Source organism: Marmota marmota, unplaced genomic scaffold, assembly GCF_001458135.2.
Source record: "Marmota marmota marmota unplaced genomic scaffold, marMar, whole genome shotgun sequence".
NCBI lineage: Eukaryota > Metazoa > Chordata > Mammalia > Rodentia > Sciuridae > Marmota > Marmota marmota.
The window spans coordinates 8,908,369-8,927,566 of NW_026000068.1; the positions used below are offsets into that span (position 1 = coordinate 8,908,369).

Genomic DNA, 19,198 nt, shown 5'->3' on the forward strand with positions numbered 1-19,198 from the left:
TGAAATGAAAAAGAAAATGTTCCTTATTTTTAGAAAACATTTCAATCCCATAATGGGTATAACCAATCTATAAAAAGTAGTGACTAATTAATGACTTACTACCTTAGGTTCATTTATTTATATGCATAATGGTGCCTATGAAAGATTACAAAACTGTCTCTTTTCACATCTCATTTTCTATAACCTGCAGACACCTTCTTTAAAGTTAGAGCAGATACATTTGTATTAACTTGCATATTGTACTGTAAACACTACACAAAGTTCATTTTCTCAAAAGACACATCTAAACAACAACAAAAAAAATGTCAGGCCAGCTCGGGCAGCCTCCTCAGGGCCTTCTCAAAGCAGATATCCCCCTCCAACACCCTTCTCTTAGAGGACTCCCACAGATGGACTGCTGCAGAATCCCACCACAGCTGAATGCCCTTGGGATTCACATTGACCTAAAGCAGCTCTGCTCAGGGTCAGCACAGCAGGCAACCTGGTGAGCAAGCTCTGTCCAGCGTGCTTTATCCTGGACTCCACTCATGGCTATCCACATGGACACCTGGATTAGACTTTTAGGGCTGCCATAACAAAATACCACCCACAGGGTGGCTCACACAGATACGTATTGTCTCGTGGTTCTGGAGACTAGAAGTTCAAAAGCAAGGGGCCAGCAGGGCCTCTTCTGAGCTCTCTCTCCCTGGTTTGCAGGTGTCCATGCTCTCTTTTCTTACAGGGTCTTTCCTCTGTTCAAGTCCGTCCCTGGCGTCTTTTCCTTTTCTTATAAGGGCACGGATCCTCCTGGATTAGGGCCTCACCCTAATGGCCTCATTTTAACTTCATCACCTCTTTAAAGACTGTATCTACAGAAACAGTCGCATCCTGAGTGCTGGGAGTTGGAACACTGACACACGAATTAGGGGGCAGAATTCAGCCCCAAATGCCTCTCTTGAGCAAGCTGGAATTCACGGTGTTAGAGACAAACATACACAGGAGAGAGACAGAACCAGAGCAGAGGAGGAAGCCAGCACAGAGCTGAGAGACCAGGCAGACAGGTGGGGAGGTCAGAGGGAGGCAGGCAGAAAAGCCCAGAGCCCACACTGCAAGGCTCTGCCACGGGGCCCAGCCCACACTTGCTCTCAGTGACATACTCAGAGTTCCTGCCCAGCTCCAAAGCCGCCTTTGTGTCTAGGCCTGTGAGCTGGTTTTCAATGAGACCCTCCTGGCTGAAGCTGCTGACACCGTTTCCTGTCTCTTTCATACCCTCTGGAAACGTACAACAAGCTCCTATTGACTGAGATCACCCGAGTGCATTCTCATTCCTTGCAACTTGTAAGTGCTTACTGCCGTGAATGAGCTAATGTAGCATGTTACACACAGGCGCTTCAGTCGAGGGCCTGGGTCTGAATGACAGATGCGTAGCACGGGTGGATGTGTGTAAGGGTCCTGTTGTATGTTGCCTGTTTTGCCTTCATTTTTACTAAAGCAACAGTGTAGGGCAATCAAACCTTTTCTTTCAAAAAATGCAAACATATCAATAGTTACAGGGTTTGAAGTTACTTATTCAGAGTAGGTCCAGTCTGTGTGTGTATGTATGTGTGTGTGTGTGTGTGTGTGTGCGCGCGCGCATATCTGTATGTGTGCATACATGTGCATATGTATTTGTATAAATGTGCATAATGGAGCCCTATATGTTTGTTACATTTGCATGCACATGGGTGTATGTGTACATACATGCACACTGCTTGGCAGACACAAAGTGTTCATATTCCTAAAAGTCCCATTTACAATATTAGCAATGTTGCCTGCTACTTTCAATCTGATTTATGGGAAGTTTAAATCTTTAATGTCCCAGTCATCCTCAAAACAAAGGACAGCACACACATTACTCGGCCCCTATAGAGACATGTCAGTTTATCTAAAAAAGCCCGAGCTTTGTATTTTCCTCTTTAATGACAGGAGCACTTTAGTGCAGTTATACATGTTAATTGCCACTTACCTTTAATGAGTTCTCTTCTAACACAACAGAGCTTGGCTGGAAATACAGCGGACTGCTTTGTCAAGAAAAGACAGGAAGGGTCCTCTTGGTTCCTGGGAGGAAGGAGATGCTTTCTCTGTCTGCTTTCTTGGTGTTGCTTGAAAGCTTTCTGACTTAGGGCCTTTGCAGTTACTACCTTCATACTCAGTGTGAGTGGAAATTCAATAGAAGTCATGAAATGGAACTCTGGCTCTAAAACAACAGGCACAGTAGGAATGACTGAGGTCATTATGCAGAATTATGTGGTGGCTGGTATAAGCAGGCACTAAGGGGAACTTATAATAATCCTGCAGATAGTCTGATTTAAATTCAATTTATTTTTAAGTTTCTATGATTTTAAATCTGATTATTTCCTATTTATTTCTTAGCTAATATTCCCACTTCATTTTCTCTAAAGTTTTCAGTATCCAGAACAGTGCCTGGCAATTTGCATTCAATAAATATTTGTTGAATGAATGAATGAATAAAAATATCTAAATATGATCACCATGAGGCAGTATTTCTTGAATAATATGAATAAATATTTTTCTTCTGTAGAGCAATATTATGCCATCTAATTTAAAAAGCTACTTTACATTTATTCTTTTAATTGAGTCTTATAGTTATTATAATTAGGCAATACATTGTAACAGACTATTATTGTTATTATTTTACTGGATCATGAGAAAGTCTGGGAAAGAGATTAAAGAACTTACTTTGGTAATATATTTGGCAAGTAATAAACGAGGGATAATAAATGATGTTCTCCTTAGAAGTGTGCTTCGGAGCTTCCTACAAAGTTGAGAGAAGCTACTGCTTTGGAATCATGTTCAAGTCCATGGGGCTGCTTCCATTCATTCCACCTCCCTGTGGCTTCCACACACTCCTCCATATGTTTTCTGCGTGTAAGAACTAGTGCCTGGTCAGCGTGTAGCTGGCTTCTATTCTTTTATTATGGTAAAACATGTGCAACATTAATTTTACCATATTAACTGCTTCTAGTGTGCCATTCAGTGGCATTAAGTATGTCCACAATGTTGTACGATGATCACCATTTCAGGACATTTTCGTCATCCCAGAGAGAAAGGATGTACTTAAACACTAACTCCTTATGGTCCCCTTCACCCAGTTCCTGATTATCACTAATCTATTTTCTGTTTCCATAAATTTGAAACTCTAGGTACCTCATTGTGTTAGCTTTTTTGGCACTTGATCAAAATACCCCACAAGAACAATTTAGAGGAGGAAAAGTTTATTGTGGCTTACAGCTTCAGAGGTCTAGTCCATGGTCAGCTGATTCCATTGCTCTGGGCCCAAGGTGAGGCAGAGCATCGTGATGGAAGGGCATAGTAGAGGAGAACTGCTCAACTCATGGAGGTCATGAAGCAGAGAGCGAAGGAGAAGGGCTGTAGGTAGATGCACTCCTCCAAGGCATACCCCAGTGACCCACCTCCACCAGCCACGCCACATCTGCTTACAGGTAACACCTGTTATTCCATTCAAACTAGATGGGCTGACTAGGCTATAACTCTCACAATCCAAGCAGTTCTCCTCTGAATATTTCCACATCAACACAGGAGCTTTTGGAGGATACATCATACCCAAACTATGCTATTCATGTAAATGGAATCACACTGTATTTTCTCTTTTATGTGTGGCTTATTTAAATGCTCCTTTGTGTGTATGTATCATACTTTCTTTATCCATTCATCAGTTCGTGGGCATTTGGACTCTCTCAACACTTTGCTTTTTTTCTTTTTAATAAAGAAATTTCACAGAAGATATTGGATGTGAGCAACAGGAGATGGGGTCCTTGGGGGCCACACTATGGACTTGTTCCCTGAAACAGGTATTGTTAATTCACACAGTATAATGGATATTGGGATTTTTTTTTTTTTTTAGAAATGATTAAGATTTTGATTATTGCTTCTTTGCAAAACTCAAAAATATACAGAAGAAATGATATAATCCTAGTCATTCACTAATTCATCAAACATTCAAAACAGTATATGCAGGAAAAGTAAATGAGAGTCCAGGGTGTCTTTTTCACAGTCAGTGGGACCTAAATGAGAACCTTCAGCTAATATTACATTAGTTACTTGTCCAGAGAGTGACTGTTTCTTGGTGTGGCTTTCATGTCAGTGTTCTCCAAACATCTTCTTCAAACCAGCTTCACCCCCACCCTCCGCCGCCCTTTCATTCTATTGCAGAGACTGTTCTTAATTCCAAGGTTATTTCATGGCTGCCTTTCCTGTGTACTAAGAGGTTGGTGGTGACCTTATGCTAAGCAAAACACTGGCTAACCTATGCTGTGTTTAGGCTAACCATGTGTCTTTAGTGTTTGAATTCCAGAGATGTTGGGAACCACTGGGCCACGGTTGAAAGCTGGGGGAAGCACCCTGGGTCTACTGCAGCATCCGTCAGTACAGAGCAGCTGTCCAGGGAACACTGGGTTTTCCTGGCAAACAACCCAGTTATCAAACACAGTTTGAGCCTCATGAGGTGCTGCCTCTTCTCTGAAGAGTCCTCCAAGTTGGTGGCCCACGGCCATGCTCCACTATGAGATTTTAAACATCAGATACAGTAAATAAACTAAGGAAATTGTGAAACGTCTTCAGAAAACTAAGGTGAATGATGAAAAAGTGAGGATCCATCTTCCATTTCACCCTCCAGTGCATGTTGGCACATGAAATGTGCTTTATGTACAGAGGCATGACAGATGCACGACTTCTCAACTTCCCACCGGAGCCTTCTCCTCCTCCTTGCCACCCTTCTCTCCCTTCTCCTCATTCTCTTAGATAATTTAGTGGCTGCTAGAGCATACGTGGCTCAACAACCCAGTCCAACTAGTTGAATGTGATCTTCAACAGATGAAAAAATGAAGTTACTGGACTTGTCAAACTGTAATGTACCATGAGCAATGAAATCTCAGTTTAAAATGTATTTTTTTTCTTACTATAAGATGCTAATTTTCTTTTTATCAATGTCAGTACCTCCAAATTAATGAGCACTATTAGCTGCAAAACTCCTCAAGAAGCAATGGGAATTAATTTCCATTAGTTAACAACTGACAGTCAACTACAACCTGCCTTGCAAGACAATAAATGTTTTGAATGCTCCATTTTTGTCCTCAATTAAATGTTCACAGTCAGATGGTGAAGAGAAGTGACTATGACATCAAGCCAGATATCAATGCTGGTTAGCATATGACATGACCAAAGGGGATTTCAGCTGTTCAATTGTGATGGAATAAACAAGGAGGGCTTTGAGGATGAATTAATTAAAATATCCTAAAAATGAAAAAGCTTTACTACAGTAGGATGAGTGGAAGAGCAAAGGGGGGAAGTTCTTAATTAGGAACTGGCCAAGCTCTCTGAAAAACACAGGTCACTTAGAATAGCACACGACTTCAAAAGGTACAACCCAGCAACACAGAGACCCATAACCAGAAATGGACCTTTCAAAAATCTCATAGCTACCGTGACAGGTCCACATTTATCATATGGAAAACACCCCTATGGATATGTATTTTTAGTTTATAATATCTTATCAACATTGAAAAACAGATAAGATAGAAAATACTTTGTTATGTGTCCTTTGTAACATTAATAACCATGTGTTTATGCAAATTTTATAGATCTTACCTCTGCCTAAATATATGGAGAACCAGTAAATGAATAGATTGTGTTTATATATAAATATACATATACACACATATGTGTACATGAACATATAGTCAGACATAATCTACTTATCAATCTGCCACATAAACAGATTGCATATCCACATACATGTATGTGTGTATATATAAAATACATAATATATCCATATCTATACATATAATCTATATGTACAGATATATAAATATAATGGATACATACACACGTCATTTGCCACAAATATATAATTAAGTCTAGGGCTATTAAGATTTTCCTAGAAGACAAATCCCAAAGGCTGACGGAACAAATGGGCTAATTCTGTCACCAGAATTATTTTTGTTTCTCTTTTTCTAATTAGGGATTCCTCTCATGGGAACCAACCTTAGATACAGAGTGCTGTCCTTCATTTAATAATCTCATTCAAGTCAGGATGCACAAAACTTACTATTTTTTTTTTTTTAATTCCTTTTGAAGCACCAACTCTTCTTTGAATTCCTTCAAAACCACATTCTAGGGGCTGGGGTTGTAGCTCAGTGGCAGAGCAGTTGCCTAGCACATGTGAGGCACTGGGTTTGATCCTTAGCAACACATAAAAAATAAATAAACAAAAAAAATAAAGGCATGATTTCCATTACAACTATACAAAATATTTTTAAAAATAAAAAAAAATGCACACATCCTAGAATCTCAAAAAGTGTCAAGTGAGAAATGAGCAGGAGGAACACACAGATTTTAAGTGAATCTAGGCATTTTACTTGTATACTGGATTTTGCAGCGTCATCTCTGGGTTTGGCTCTCAGAGTTTTCTCTCTGGGTCTCCAGGCTGCTCTCCTTCTCTATATTTCAGGATAAAATGCTCCCTTGGTTTTGGATTTCACCTCATTTTTAATATTCACACTCCTGCTGTCTTAACCATTCTGATCCTTTATTTCAAATGAAGATAGAAATTGATTTCCTTCAAATACAGAGGATTTTTCCCCCTCATTCGTAGAGACACATACCTCCTGAGACATCACAAAGTGGTTCAAGGACTGACTTCCTCTGTAAGACCCCTTTCCAGTGTGAGGAATCCCATAGATCACACATGCAACAGCATACACAAAGTCATCGAGAGTTGATGGACATTACCCAGGCGTGCATCGGGAAATAATATGATTACTGTATTAACCTTGCAGCAGGTGGAACAACTGTGTTAGTGCATCAGCCAGGGAGAGTTATGCCAGGAGGAAAGGACAAAGTCAGCTTTTGCTACTGGGTGTTGGCTCCAACTAGTTCGGATTTGGTTTTTTGCTCCAAGGATGCAGGAAGACCAGAATGTGTACTGCCCACTTTAGAGATCTAGGACTTGGGTTCTGCAGACCCTTCATACACCTGAAGGCCTGGTGGGTGGTGAGATCCCAGGGGCACTCAGCTCTACTCCAGTGTGAGCTACATGCTCACCTCTGAACTTGGGCTAGAGTTTGCTTTACTGATAACCTGTGGACTGAGTGGGGCAAAGGAGTTGGCTCCCCAGGGGAAAGTCTGTTCACCAGGCAAGCACAAAACAAAGATCTCCACCATCACAAGTGATGGAGAGCCTGCTAACAAGTCATTAACTAACTGGCACCCTGGATACAGATACCCTTCAGTGTGGCTGCCTATTTTTCATTACCTTTAACCCTGCACCGTCATGGAGTCTCCTATGCCAGATCCTGACAGTATAAATCAGGTGGGGATGTAGGATTAGAAATCAGTTGTTATTTTAAAAATGCACTTGTTTACTCCTGCAAAGAGTTTTGAAGACAAGAGGCAAAAGAGCATCCTAGAATGGAAAGAATCAACATTGGCACAGATAAGTCTGATGTGTAAACATTACTTTCCTTTAAACTGATAAAGGAAATCTTGAAAAGAAGGATCTCATAAAACAACAACAAAAAAGTGCTTTGTAAAGAAGTCTCCTCTTCCACCTTGTAACTCCGACCTCTCAGTGATCCCTCCTCCTCCTTCTCTACTGGCCACGGCTCTGGTCTTCCCTACACCCTCTCATATTGCTGGTCTCCAACAGGAAATGCTCCAGCACCCGCTCCTGGGCCTCTTTTTGTGCTCCAACCAGAGAGCTCATAGCCTCTATATCTTCCCACATTTACTCTGTGGATCTGATGCCCAAGCCCCAATCTCAACAAAACTGAGGGGCTCCTGCAGGCAGGATTAGGAGTTGCTGCAGAAACAGGGGTGCTAATAGCAACCACAGCTTAAAATGACTCTCCTGCTATGGTCTAGATAAGGGTGTCCTCCATATGCACACACATGAGACAGCACAAGAAGGTTCAGAGACAAAATGAATGCATCATGAGAGGTGCAACCTAATCAGTCGTTCAATCCACTGATAAAGATTAACTGGGTGGTAATTCTTGGGAGGTAGGGTGTGGCTGGAGGAAGTAGGTCACTGGAGGTGTGCCTTTGGGGTTTATATTTTATCTCCTGGCTGTCATGTCCTGAGCTGCTGTCCTCCACCACACCTTTCCTTCCACCATGGTGTCCTGCCTCTCCTCAGGCCCAGAGCAGTGGAGTTAGCTGTCTATGGATTGAACCTCTGAAACTGGGAGCCCCAATAAACTTTTCTTCTATTTTGTTTTTGTTAGGTATATTGGTCACAGCAATGAAAAAACTAATAACCTCCCTGCCACCACCCCAAGCCTGGAGGTATTCCAAGGATATTAACGTCTTAGTATAGTTCATCCTCAGAATGATTTTTATGAGGAAGGACTGCCATCATTTCCACTTCACCTCATGGACACTGAGGACCTGCAGAGATCATGTCCCAATTGTTATTTGGTAAGGACCCTTTTACCCTTGTATTTGATACCCTTCAGAAGACTGGCCACATCTACCATTTTCCTGTGGGAGAGACAGTATGCAGCTCAGGACTGAGCAAAGATGTCCCCTGGGTGGGAGGAGAGAACATTAAAATGTCTGCTCATTTATCTAACTAAACAAAATAGAGAAACAAAACATCATAATAGCTACTCTTTGGGTTGGCCCTGTCCCTCTTGCTGGGTCCAAATCTCAGCTGATGGTGTCTCAGTAGAAGGCACAACATGGCACAGTGGTTGGAAACATCCATGCTAGTTCTATGGCCTTGCATACGGGCACCTGTTGCTGCTGATGTGTGTCCCTGTGAGGTTTGATTGACACTAACTACTTTTAATCCAGCCCTCGCAAAATGAACAAGAGAGCACTAATACTTCAAGCATGTCCAAAAGCCAAAACAATGGACCCACTGGCCCAGCTACCTAGGCCCAGAGCCATAAACATCAGCCACATTAACCAGTAAAAAATGGTGACAATACGCTCCAATCTAACACAGTCAACCACATTGCTCTTAATAAAGAGTGACAGTTATCATGAAAAATTGAAAAAAAAAGTAAAAAGTTTAAAATTTTTAACCTTTAACATACCTTATTATTTGTAAGTTCTACCTTTAGTGTACATCTATTTTATGGTGTGTGTAGTGTATTAGTATGCTGGTGTGTGTGTAATCGTTGAATAGTGTCTCACCAAGTTAATGTCTACCCAGAATTTCTTAGTGACCTTATTCATAGGGTTTTTATGGACGTAATTAACATGAGGTCACAGTAAATTAGAATGGACTCCAAGTCTTAATGATTGATGTCTTTAGAAGAAGACAAAGGTAGGTAAAAACAGAGAGAAGATAGAACGTGAAGACAGAGGCAGAGACTGGAGTGTTGAGTCCAAAGTCAAGGAATGTCTGGGGCCACCAGAAGCAGGAGGTGAAGAAGGCTCCCCGTAGAGCCCTGGAGGAAGGCAGCATGGTGGCATGTGGGTTTCAGACCTCCAGGCTCCACACCTGAGAGAATACATTTTTTTTTTAAATTTAAGGCCACCGAGTTTGTGATAATTTGTTATAGTAGCCGCTATTGTTGAATGTTTGAGTCCCCTCTGAATTCAAATCTTAAAACCCAATGGCCACAGTGATAGTAAGAGAGGTGAGGCCTTTGGGGAGGTGATTAGGTCTTGAGGTGAAGTCCTCACGAATGGGATTGGGATTCCCAAAGAGGTCCCCGAGAGCTGCCTTGCCCCTTCCACATGAAAACACAGAGTGAGAAGTGCCATCTACAAGGAAAGGCCCTCACTAGACCACAGTCTACCCGCACACCTGGATCTTGGACTTCCTGGAACTCAGAACCATGAGCAGTACTTTTGTTATTGCAGCCCAAACACACTAAGACAGCAGCCCTAGGAAATTAGTACAGAACAGTCATAACATTATGAGAAGAAACGTCCACATGGAGGTGCCAGCTGGCACTTCATCCTGGTTGGTTGGGGAGACAGGGACGCCCAGAGGTTTCCCTGCGTATCCCCACAGTCCAGCTGAACCAGGCCTCAGTGTTTGCAATGGTCCTCCCTGCTCCACTACCAGCCCTCTTTTCTGTCTGACTGTCCTCTCTGCCTGGAAAGCTTTCTCCTATTCTCCCAAGTAAACCTTCTGTCCCTCTCAGCTGCAGGACACCCTCCACCTCTCTACTGGGCCTCTCAGCACTCTCCTTAGTTACTCAACACAGAGGGTCACTTCTGGAGGAACCTTTCTCTCCAGGACAACTGCGAAAGCTCCTTAAAGCACAAGGCCATGTTCAGGCTGCTCCCGTATCTGCCTAGTCTGTCCTAGAACTTTCCAGAGAAAAGTCACCTTTACTGCCGTGACATGAACCTGGGGTGCAAGGAATGAGCGCCACAGGGCTCCATCTCTGGGCTGGTGCCAGCCACATGTGGAGGAAACCTTGCTGGACACACAGCACGCCTTTCAAGTTTTCAAGGGACAAGGAACAAAAGTTACAGTAATTACACTTGGTAAAAAAAAAAAAAAATGTGGGGATCCAAAAAAAGATTTCTGTAGTACCAAATAATGGAATCATAATGGAATCATCTGATATAAAGCCCCAATCATTTAAGTTGAAAAGAAAATTAAAAACCTGAGTTGAGTATAATTGATTCATATCTTTGCAGAAGACACATGAGGAAAGACAAGGCATTCTGTTTGGTTGGTGATATTGGTATCAATGCTCATAGCAGTTAGAAGCACAGGGCTAAAAATTAGTCAGATTTGGGTTCAATTTCTAGCTCTCTGGGTCTCAGTTTTGTCATATGTAAAATAGCCATTATGAAAAGTCCTGTGCTAGGGATTTTTGGAAACAGGAAATTAAATAATTAATATGAAAAATTTAACCCTGAGAGTGGCTGTAAAACTCATTAATTTTAATTGTTGTTGTTCCCGTTATCAGTTAGAGACATCATTGTCATCTTACTTTCAAGAAAACCCACAATAAGCCCAGGTTGGCCCCTGCTCGCATTCATTCTTTCTGTACTTGCTGGTGAGGTGTGAGACAGACCTGGGAGGAGATGGCCCCTGCAGGGTGACCTGGGAGCTCCTGGGATGAGGGGAGCTTGCACAGGGACAGGGACAGGAGTCCTCGCCCCTGGTGGGACCTTCTGTAACCGCCATCGAAGTTCATTCCTAGAGAAGGAATAGGCGCATTCTCATGTGACTTCAAAGGGCAGAGACAACATCAGGGATGAGCTTACAAGAGATGCAGATTTTGGATCTATATAAATTAGAGTTGGAGATCTGAACGACTCAAAGAAAAATTGTAAACTTAGTCAAGAGGAGGTGAGTGGCCAGTTTATTTTACTTCCAGGAAGCGTGCGGCCACCTGCCAGCAGCATTCCCATAGGGTGGTGGGCTTGCTCTGGGCCCAGGGAGTAAGTGCCTTCCTGGTGCTCTTCAAGCTCAGAGGTTCTTTCTTGTCACTGTGAATCCTGTGCTTCCCTCTGACGTTCCAGTTAAATAAACGAGTATTGCACATCTGAAGTTAAAAGCCAGCTCCCCGGAGACTCATCACCCACGTGAACTGGACTATGAAAAATATTATTTGTGTTTTACAGCAAACACTTCAGCAATGTTACTGAAGCTACATGATAGCTTCAATTGCATAGCAATGGTGTTTAAACCTTAACATTTAAAAACTATTTTTCAACCTTCACCTTTCAAAAAGCATATAAAACCATATTTTGCTTCCTGAACATTCAGTTCACTACATATTAGGTGTGTGTGAGCTGTAAACTGTTAAAATATAAAATAAAACAGTATTTGAAAGTTATTTTTCCTACTGAGGTTTACATAATAATATAATATTTAGAAGTGATATTATTAATTGAGATCCAATAATATAATGTCAAAATAACTTTCAGTAATACCTCAAAATAGGAAATAAAGTAGGAATATACATATAATTCTTTAGAAGTTCCTTCTTTTATATTATGGATCAACTCTGTGGCTTAAACAACTCCATGGAGAATAAATTTGAAAAGCCAATTGAAAATGCAGTTGCTAATTTGGGTCCAATAGTTGTATTAAAAATATGCCATTTTATGCATTTTTTCTGTTATGATGAATAACAAAAAGAAAAGTTTTATTGTAAATCACATTTGCATCAATTGAGATTTCTTGTGGTATGTTTGAAAATTGCTTTTGAGATAGTGTACATCCTTCAAGACATACATCACCCTGAAAAGGGATTTATCAAACATATTAAAAGTATGCTGTGATTGCTATAATTTATTTATGCATTATATTGGTGAACTGTCTTGGCCAACACTTCTCTTCTTTTGTAGACAAGAACACTTATTACATCCAAAGTATCTTTGAATATCAGTCTTGCTTTATGTTGTTCTAGTTACTTCATTAATTAGAATTTCAAAATAAGAATGTTATTATAAGACTCATCACTCCTGATGTCACTGATAACCGCTTCCACATAATTTAACTCAGAATTTATATTTGACTCACATGTTCAGAAATAGGAACAAATAGGACTCGATATTGGGCACACATCCAAAAACGTATTCGCTATGTTAATAGTCCTTAGGAAAGTCATGTTTGATGCAAGATGGCATGCCATTACAAAATGAAGGCTTCTTAAGATCAAAACACAACTGTAAAGTTAATTTTATATGTATAAAAAACTATTTTCCCAGTGATTGCCAACCTTAAAAGAGAAGCTGGATTTACCTCCTCTTCGGTAAAATACTTCTGTGTGTCCTCTTTGTTGGTGTGTATGATAGGGCAGTTAACAGCACAGAAGACCAAAGTTCTGCCTCAAATCCTCATGAGCCAACTATCAACAAGAAAAATCCAACCTTGCAACAATCCTTCCATCCTGTGACTCAGACTAACTCAAAGCTGACAGGTTGTCTCTGGCTTAAAGTCCAAACGAATGAACAGAGGCTCTCCTGACTCCAAATTCTTATTTTAAAATGCCAAATTCACTTGAAAACTTCTGACTGAATAATATTATAGCTCCTTAATAGAGAAAAGATACTGGTCTTTAATAAGACAGACAAGCCGTGCACTGGAAAAGAACTAAACCACCCAGCAGAGACACGCATCTAGGGAGGCGTTAGTGCTGCTCACTCTTCCCAGCTTCTCACCCACACACCCGGCTCATCCATTCATCCCTCCTCAGAAAATCACAACAGACCTTAATACAGCGTTTCCCTTTCCCTTTTAGTTTTGGTAAAGAAACAAAACACTCAAGCCAACACAGGCTGCAGAGTGGAGTGACTGGCCCGTGTGCCCTCCAGCTTCAAGGTGACCACCCCAAAGTCACATCACACCTCTTATTCAAGGGACAGCATGGGGGACACCAGTTTCCTCTCACAAAGGAGGAGTACTTCAAAGAAGTAAGAAAACTGTTATAAACCTGTGTTTGTAATGGTAAAGAGGCTTATGTGGCTTGTGGCTTGTTGTTTAATGATATGTCAAACTTCTAACACACTCTCCTAGGTACATGTATGTATAAATGTGTGAAAAAAGTCAAAAGGCTGAAAAAATCTAGATCTTAAGTCATCATGCAAAGTAAGTAAAGGTAAATAATTTTAAGAATTAGAAGTTAAGGCAATATTTGCTTATGAAGAATAAAAATTCATTTTAAAGGAAAAAGCACAACAATTTTATTAAAAGAAGAATTACATTTCAGATTTGAACATTAGATTTGGCATGTGTTTCCACTAAGAAAATTTTGACATGTTCCTTTGTTTAAAAAACAAAAAACTACAAGACATTATTATACTTTATGCTCCATTTTGTATAAAGTCAGATTTATTCACTTCTATATTGAGCCACAACAATCCAATTGCAGCTCTAGATGTGGCTCTATTTTGTCTGAATGCCTAAGCTTAGGATAGTGTTATGTGTTTTTCAGAATTCATACATTTTTAAGGCCAACATTTAGCATTCTTAAAAATAATGTTGAACTTGTAATTCTTGTAGCACTGATTTGCATATAAACTTAACACACACAAAAGATTCTCATATTCACTCTAACATTTCTTGTTGGTGTTACTGTTTCTGGTTTATAGCAGGCACTCAATAAATATAAGTGACATAATCCATAACTCGAAAAGGTAAGAGCTATGCCGATACAGCAAAAGAAGAAAAAAGCCTATAAAAGTGACAGTAATATAAAATAAAAAGGATATGCCATTTAATAAAATAAAATGTATTTAATACACAGTATAAAACAGACGCAAACTTGCAGCTAGAGAAATAAAATTTTTGTCTCTCATAATCCAAATTTTCTTAATATGAAAATGTAAAGCTTTTTAATTAGAGATAAAATGTTTATTCTCCATTGAAATATACAATGTTAAATACAAGCCAGCCAATTCAAGAATATATTTTTCTGTTTCAGACTTCTTAATAGCTTACTATTGTTGTTTTCCACATATTTTCAGTTGCATATTGAGAAAAAATTATGTGAAAATAGAGAGTGCAGAAGTATTTTTCAAAGAATATTCTAATGAAACATAATTAAGACTACTTAAACATTTAGGGCAGATTTCAGGACCAAGACTATAGAGACCGTTACTGACACTGAAAATCTAGAAAACCAGGACAGTGAGCATTGCTGATGCAAGTATATTTCTAATTTGTAGTCCTTAACAGTAAGGATTTATTACAATTGAATTTTATAATGGAGGTTAGACCAAATATGGTATTTAGCAAGGATACTACAAGTGGGTTTGATCTATACTAAAGTATCTATCTCAGAGAATATATAAACGATAACATTCTGCTTTTTATGTTTGTAAAATTGATTTCTTCTTGCTAAAGAATGTACGCAAACTCCTCAATGTAATACACAGAAATCTGTGTTCTCAGTAAGTAAAAATTCCTTAAGACAAAATTTAAGTTTCCCACCAGAGTCAAGCTACATGCCCTTCCATAAAGATATTCCAGAAATTTGACATTTCTGTAGTACTTGCAGATGCAGATATGAATTTGTGGGACTCTATCTGCATAAAGCCAATGGCTATGAATAAAACATCATTTAACTCTACAGGGAGTCAATTGGAACCTCGAAAGTAAAGCATCACTAAATCCTTTGCCGCTGTTGGAAAAAAGAAAGTAAAAAAAGAGACACACTTCATAACAACAATTTCTTTAATATACTGTGTTCCAAGTTTTGGTTAATCCCCAAATTAGTTCATCCTAGCATTTATTCTCAAACATAGACCAATGAAGTTCACAGGGAATTTCCAAATTTATAATTTTTACAATAACTTGGGAGGAGCTATCTTGACACTGTGATAAGTGGAAAGACAAAAGGTGACAAAGGATGCTCCCACGGAGACAAAAGCATACCTCTTAGACCACGGCACTGGAAGCCAAGTGACACAACCTCTGCTCTCCAAGCCTCAGTTTCTACTGCATCACCAGGAGCTCCTCTAGATCTTACCAAATGGCTGAAACCTCAAGCCCCTAAAGCTGTTCCCATCAAGAGATCTGCATTTGTGTTCTGTTTTGAGATAGCGTCTTGCTATCTATATAGGACTACATGGGTGCACCACTGCACACAGCTCAATGATCGACCATCATTTCATGATATGGAATCACAACGTACTAGGAATCCACTGTGAATTCTCATGTCCCATATTAAATAAAAGTACAAAATCCAAGTAAAGCCAACTGTCTCATACTTAGCCAGTGACGTAAATGCTGAAGTGACATAAAAATATTATAATACGGTTGAATCAACACCCAGTTATAAAACCGTTTCCGACATCACAGGTATGAGAAAAAGGGTTTTACCCACCTGGGGTCTTTCTGAATGCTGTCGATGGACGGGGACCTGGCCAAGGTGCCTTCGGGCGGGAGGGCAGGGCCGGATTTGCTGTAAGGAGACTCAACAGAGGGACAATACTGCAGCTGTCGGTAGGGGTCTGCGTAGTTGGCGGCTGGGCCTGCGGCGTAGCTGGCCCTCTGGAAGGTGGCTGCTGTGGCACTCTGTGGCCCGTGCTGACTGCCTGTGCGCTGCAAGGGGACGGAGTCGACACCGGGGGAGGATGGGGCTAGGACAGGAAAGTAGGGACAAAGTAAAAAATTGAGGACCTGCTCACAGAAACGGTTAACCAGGTCTAGGCAGGGGGGAACATTACACACATAAAAAATAGGGGTTTGAAAGAATAAAAATAGTTAATCTGTCATATCTGAACCACATATTCAATATTATCCAGTCAAATGTAATCAGCATGCTACTTCAGAAACACACCCTACAGGAACAGGGCAGGGATCCACCTGTCACGTGTATATTGCTAACCCACATCCAAGGGTAGGAGCATCCAACTGAATTGTGAACTAAGCAGAAGTCTAGGGAACACTGTGAGGAAGGACAGCTATGGCCTCACTACTGAACTTGAGGTCATTTGGGACGGGGTCACTCAGGTCACCTTGCATTAGTATCATTAAGGGCTTGGGACAAATTCAGAAATGAATTAATTTTCCTGAAGAGAGGAAAATAAGGAAGAGAGGAGGATGTGTGAGTGGGGTGCTGGGGGGAGAGGTAGGCTTGCATTTCCATAAGCACTATGTGCAGCGCTGTGCAGGGCTGCGCTAGTTTCTGTCAAGTAACTCCTACAGATGTTTGCAGGCTTCTTTCTCAAGTAGAGCTGTGTAGGAACAAATGCCTATGGTGTAAGGTAGGTGTGCAGACATGGGGGACGTCACCCCAACCACAAGGCAGACAGAATGATGGGCAGACTCAGCTTTTCAGAAGAGGACTTTACACCAGCTACTAAAGTCAGTTTGATGATTGCCAAACGGAATCTCATTTTTTAGTTTGCTTCCTAAGCTCTTTTTAGATCGTTTATGTGATTATTTTTATCTGGTTCTCAATATTTTTAACCTCTAAAGTTTAATTGATACATATATATAATGAAAATACCACTTTCGGACCAATACAACGTGACAGTGATTTATTGCTCCAACAGCTGACACCTGTGATCAGTATCAGCACACATGCTTTCCAGCACTATGAATCAGAATATCCTCAGATTATAGCCAGTGTCTAAATGTGACCATTGGTACCACAACCCTCTAAGTGGAATTAGATTCTAGTTATAAATCCCACTCCACAACTCTGACTTCTTGAGCACGCCTCAGAGCTTATTTTATCCTGTCTCACATTAGGCAATATATACCATACCATACACAAAAGACGCGTCGCGTTGAGAAAGTAACCATTAAAAGAGGCTAAGGAAAGGCTGGGCACACACTCTACTGCTTAGCAACATCCCCAGTCCTCCTCAATCTCTTTTAAAAGTTACTTTCAGTCCTTTGGGAATAAACTGAGGAGTGGGATAGCTAGGTCAAATGGTGTTCCATTCCAAGTTTTATAGGGAATCTCCAGGCTGCTTTCCATAGTGGTTGCACCAATTTTCAGTCCCACCAGCAGATCAGCATACTACAGTAATGCAGCCATGTCAATGTTTATAGCAGCTCAATTCACAATAGCCAAACTACGGAACCAATGTAGGTGCGCTTCAATAGAAGAACGGATACAGAAAATGTGGTATATATACTCAGTGGAATCTTACCCAGCTTTTAAGAAGAGAGAAATTATGGCATTTACCAGTAAATGGATGGAGTTGGAGAATATCATGCTAAGCGAAATAAGCCAATCCCACAAAACCAAAGGACATGTGTTTTCTCTATTATGTGTATGCTAATTCACAATAAGGTGCTGGTGGGGGGAAACTAGAGAAGAATAGTGTTACCTTAGATTAGGCAGAGGGAAGAGAAGGGAGGGGAGGGGAGGGAAGGGGAGGATAGGAAAGGTAGTAGAATGAAACAGACATTATTACTTTATGTATGTTTATATGTGACTATATGACCAATATGATTCTACAACATGTACACTCAAAAAAATGAGAAATAATATCCCATCTATGTATGACATATCAAAGTACATAAATGCATTCTATTCTCATGTATAACCAATTAAAACAAAATTAAAACAAATTTTAATTAAAACAAATTCTAATTAAAACAAAAAATTAATTTTAAAAAGTGTCTTTCAATACTTGATCTTATAATAATCAAAAATTAGGTTACATGATAAAGTGACACAATAAAAACTAAAAAAAATTTAAGAAAAGTTTTCTAAATGAAAGTGAGTATATTCATAAAAGAAGTATTTTGAGATGGTGAGGGCTGTTCTGATATACAAGTTTCGAAAATAATTAGATCAGATTAATTTATATTACATACATAATCAGAAAATCTGCTTTATGTCTCTAAGCAATTTCTTAAGTATTTATAATTTCTCCAAAATACTACTAAGATGTCTAATTAAAATTCACATTTTAACAATTTTATACAACGTGCTTTATGTTATGGCTATGATCTAAAATCTAGGCAAATGAACAGATGTAAACAGAATTTCACTTTCTATTAGAGTTGTGTAGGGCGGAGTTGTAGCTCAGAGGTACCGCACTTGCCTAGCACATGTGAGGCACTGGGTTTGATCCTCAGCACCACATAAAAATCAATAAATAAAATAAAGGTACTATGTCCACCTACAATTAAAAATATTTTAAAAAACAGCTGTGATAAGTTGGCCAGAAAACCAAGGGCAAAAGGAGAAAACTGAGCATACCTGACTTTTTTTCAGAGAAGTGGATTTTTTTTGGTTCAGGAAACTAAATATTAATGTTCAATCTTGCTGAAAATGGTTTTCAGAAAAAAGCCCTCATCTTTACAGAAGTATTCATTACTAATACATTATCCACAATGGTTAACAGGAAAGGAGGACAGAGTGGTAAAGACCAGGAAATAACACTGAAGTCTAAAGAAATTTGTTACTGGTGTGTGTGTGTGTGTGTGTGTGTGTGTGTGTGTGTTAGGAGGAACAGTGATGGAACAATCTGAGTGCCTTCACACGAACACTCAAAGGATCATAAATTAAGAGACTATATAATATGACAGAAGGAGTTTAAGACAAACCCTACCAAAGACCAGACCCCAAACTGAAGAATAGAAGAGGGATCAAAACGTGAAAATAGGGGCTGGGGTTGGGGCTCGGTGGTACAGCACTTGCCTAGCATGTATGAGGCACTGGGTTCTATCCTCAGCACCACATAAAAATAAATAAATAAAATAAAGGTATAAAAATGTGAAATAGGGTGTGAAGTTCAATTAGAA

The 19,198-nt window shown here is 39.9% G+C and overlaps 1 protein-coding gene across 1 annotated transcript in view; it reads right to left on the reverse strand.

Annotated features, from left to right (window-relative positions):
- The window catches only part of Ctnnd2 (catenin delta 2), an 869,206-nt gene that overhangs the window by 340,498 nt on the left and 509,510 nt on the right, over positions 1 to 19,198 (reverse strand). Inside the window, exon 9 of the mRNA XM_048814198.1 lies at positions 15,813 to 16,068. Within this exon, the coding sequence (XP_048670155.1) occupies positions 15,813 to 16,068 (256 nt within the window). The remainder of the gene's footprint in view (positions 1 to 15,812; positions 16,069 to 19,198) is intronic.